The 4,000-nt window shown below is 47.4% G+C and overlaps 1 protein-coding gene across 1 annotated transcript; it reads left to right on the forward strand.

Annotated features, from left to right (window-relative positions):
* The first annotated feature begins 238 nt into the window (after nucleotides 1–238).
* Nucleotides 239–3,024, forward strand: LOC125374685. The gene is made up of 2 exons (XM_048385917.1): nucleotides 239–286; nucleotides 1,210–3,024. The coding sequence occupies exons 1-2, from the start codon at nucleotides 239–241 to the stop codon at nucleotides 3,022–3,024; spliced, it is 1,863 nt and encodes a 620-aa protein (XP_048241874.1).
* The last annotated feature ends 976 nt before the right edge of the window (nucleotides 3,025–4,000 follow it).

Genomic DNA, 4,000 nt, shown 5'->3' on the forward strand with positions numbered 1-4,000 from the left:
GCCGATTATGTTTCTAGGTTTGTCAGCACCATACCCGTGCTCGCGGGTTTCACCGAAGTGGTAAACGTCTGAGACCTGCATCACTTCGGGCTTTCCGCCCACAAGCTGACACGCCGCGATATAACTGGAATACTGTTAAAAGCGGCGCAAACCCAATTCACTCACTCACTCTAACACTTTTTACACAATATGTACGTTTTTGAAACCGCGACGTCATCACAAAGCGGCACTTAGCGGTATGCAAAGCCAGCTGACGGCCAGGCACCATATGAGGGTTAACGGTCAGGCAATACCGGTGCAAAGTATGCAACACTTGCTGTCTACCTCGCTGTGACGTGACGCACTCCAACTCGCTGTGTGGTTGCCATAGTGATGTGAAAAATAGTTGACAAACTACCCTTACTAAACTTTCTCAAAGGTATGCTTGGGAGATCTTTAATGACAAACCTGATCATTTTAATCCGAGCGTGGCGATATAACAAGTGGTGCTTGTCTGCGCACGTGCGTGAGTTTGCGTGTACGTGCGCAACCTAGTGTCAGTTCGGTTTTAGTTGAAGAGAAGGAGTGAGTGAGTGAGTTTGGTTTAACGCCGCTTTTAACAGTATTCCAGTTATATCGCGGGGTGTCAGCTTAATGTGGGAGGAAAGCCCCAAGTGATGCAGGTCTCAGACGTTTACCACTTCGGTGAAACCCACGAGCACGGGTATGGTGCTGACAAACCTAGAAACATAATCGGGGCGAACCGGGATTCGAACCCACAATCATAGGTTTTTGGCGTGCCCAAAGGACGCAACTATGCACAGCGAATCGCGGGGCCTTAGGCGACTGGGCCACCCGTGCCCCCTCGAGATGGGATGAAGCCAATAATACGGCACCAGTAATATAGGCTGTGGGCGACAAATCAAGCAGAACAGGCGGTTGGGTTCATTGGTTTTGCCGAGGTGATGCAGGTCTTACGCGTTTACCAGTTTGGCGAACCCCAAGAGCACGGGTATGGACCTGATATACCCAGAAACGTAATCAGGGCCAAACAGGATTGGAACCTGCAATTATAGGTTTCTGGTTTGTCTTAGGAACGCAACTCTTCACAGCAAATCGCGGCGCCTCAACAACCAACCAACCAACCGTAAGGCACCAGTCACTTTTAATAGAGGCGAGTGGGTGAGGGAAGAACAGAGGAATGTCACAAAAACACATGACAGTCTCCAGGAGAGGGTCACCAAAACACATGACAGTCTCCAGGAGAGGGTCACCAAAACATATGACAGTCTCCAGGAGAGGGTCACCAAAACATATGACAGTGTCCAGGAGAGGGTCACCAAAACATATGACAGTCTCCAGGAGAGGGTCACCAAATCATATGACAGTCTCCAGGAGAGGGTCACCAAAACATATGACAGTCTCCAGGAGAGGTTCACCAAAACATATGACAGTCTCCAGGAGAGGGTCACCAAAACATATGACAGTCTCCAGGAGAGGGTCACCAAAACAAATGACAGTCTCCAGGAGAGGGTCACCAAAACATATGACAGTCTCCAGGAGAGGGTCACCAAAATACATGACAGTCTCCAGGAGAGGGTCACCAAAACATATGACAGTCTCCAGGAGAGGGTCACCAAAACACATGACAGTCTCCAGGAGAGGGTCACCAAAACATATGACAGTCTCCAGGAGAGGTTCACCAAAACATATGACAGTCTCCAGGAGAGGGTCACCAAAACATATGACAGTCTCCAGGAGAGGGTCACCAAAACATATGACAGTCTCCAGGAGAGGTTCACCAAAACATATGACAGTCTCCAGGAGAGGGTCACCAAAACATATGACAGTCTCCAGGAGAGGGTCACCAAAACATATGACAGTCTCCAGGAGAGGGTCACCAAAATACATGACAGTCTCCAGGAGAGGGTCACCAAAACATATGACAGTCTCCAGGAGAGGGTCACCAAAACACATGACAGTCTCCAGGAGAGGGTCACCAAAACATATGACAGTCTCCAGGAGAGGTTCACCAAAACATATGACAGTCTCCAGGAGAGGGTCACCAAAACATATGACAGTCTCCAGGAGAGGGTCACCAAAACATATGACAGTCTCCAGGAGAGGGTCACCAAAACATATGACAGTCTCCAGGAGAGGGTCACCAAAATACATGACAGTCTCCAGGAGAGGGTCACCAAAACATATGACAGTCTCCAGGAGAGGGTCACCAAAACACATGACAGTCTCCAGGAGAGGGTCACCAAAACATATGACAGTCTCCAGGAGAGGTTCACCAAAACATATGACAGTCTCCAGGAGAGGGTCACCAAAACATATGACAGTCTCCAGGAGAGGGTCACCAAAACATATGACAGTCTCCAGGAGAGGGTCACCAAAACATATGACAGTGTCCAGGAGAGGGTCACCAAAACATATGACAGTCTCCAGGAGAGGGTCACCAAAACATATGACAGTCTCCAGGAGAGGGTCACCAAAACATATGACAGTCTCCAGGAGAGGTTCACCAAAACATATGACAGTCTCCAGGAGAGGGTCACCAAAACATATGACAGTCTCCAGGAGAGGGTCACCAAAACATATGACAGTCTCCAGGAGAGGGTCACCAAAACATATGACAGTCTCCAGGAGAGGGTCACCAAAACATATGACAGTCTCCAGGAGAGGGTCACCAAAATACATGACAGTCTCCAGGAGAGGGTCACCAAAACATATGACAGTCTCCAGGAGAGGGTCACCAAAACATATGACAGTCTCCAGGAGAGGGTCACCAAAACATATGACAGTCTCCAGGAGAGGGTCACCAAAACATATGACAGTCTCCAGGAGAGGGTCACCAAAACACATGACAGTCTCCAGGAGAGGGTCACCAAAACATATGACAGTCTCCAGGAGAGGTTCACCAAAACATATGACAGTCTCCAGGAGAGGGTCACCAAAACATATGACAGTCTCCAGGAGAGGGTCACCAAAACATATGACAGTCTCCAGGAGAGGGTCACAAAAACACATGACAGTCTCTAGGGGAGGGTCACCAAAACATATGACAGTCTCCAGGAGAGGGTCACAAAAACACATGACAGTCTCTAGGGGAGGGTCACCAAAACACATGACAGTCTCTAGGGGAGGGTCACCAAAACATATGACAGTCTCTAGGGGAGTGTCATAAAAAAAATAATACAAATATTTGTTGAGGGTCATGATTAAGTGGACATTTAATAATTAATTATAACATGCTTATACGGTTTGTCTTTTAGAGGAGGGTCAGGAAAATAACGCACACGCATTATTATAGGGGAGGGTCGTTATTTTCAGTACAATGGTGCATGAAAATCCTCGGCCCCCTCCCGTAATAAATGACTGGTCCCAAATATTAATTGGAAAGGTCAGTCTTTTATAAACTATGTTGGGAATTAAAGAACGGAAAGAAGAGAATAGTGAATTCGAGGAATATGTTATTTGAGGGTATTCCTTTCGACATCTTTTCATTTCCTTGTTCCCAAATTTAGAAAAAACCCACGTAGTTTTGTTGACAGACGGCTTGTTGAAAAACGTTAACATATGAGCTGTGTCGCTCCGTGGGACTGGGACCCGCTCAACAAAGTGATCATAGTGTTACGACTGTCGTAAGTCAGTGTTAAGGAATGGGAGTTCGCTAAGATCGCTTCGTGGAACGGGGCCTGGGCTATATTAATGGGATTGTGCCATGTATTTTGAATGATTGCATGTCATGAGGTGCATGGGTCGTTGTTCGTGTTTGAAGTCACTATAGTTTGCCTGGATTGTTTGCAGACCACTATGACGTAATAGCATAACAATGTAATAGCATAACAATTGACTGCGGAGGCCAGGTGAGGTGAAATGGGCTTTTAATGTCGCATTTAAGAATATTGCACTTATAGCGTCGTGCTTGTGTGTGCGTGTGCGTGTGCGTGTGCGTGTGCGTGCACTAATCCGGACTGATGCCGATTTTATAGTTCCAGCCCACTGTCTCAGACAC

This window comes from Haliotis rufescens, unplaced genomic scaffold (genome assembly GCF_023055435.1).
Source record: "Haliotis rufescens isolate VD_foot unplaced genomic scaffold, xgHalRufe1.0.p SCAF_6, whole genome shotgun sequence".
NCBI classification, from domain to species: Eukaryota; Metazoa; Mollusca; class Gastropoda; order Lepetellida; family Haliotidae; genus Haliotis; species Haliotis rufescens.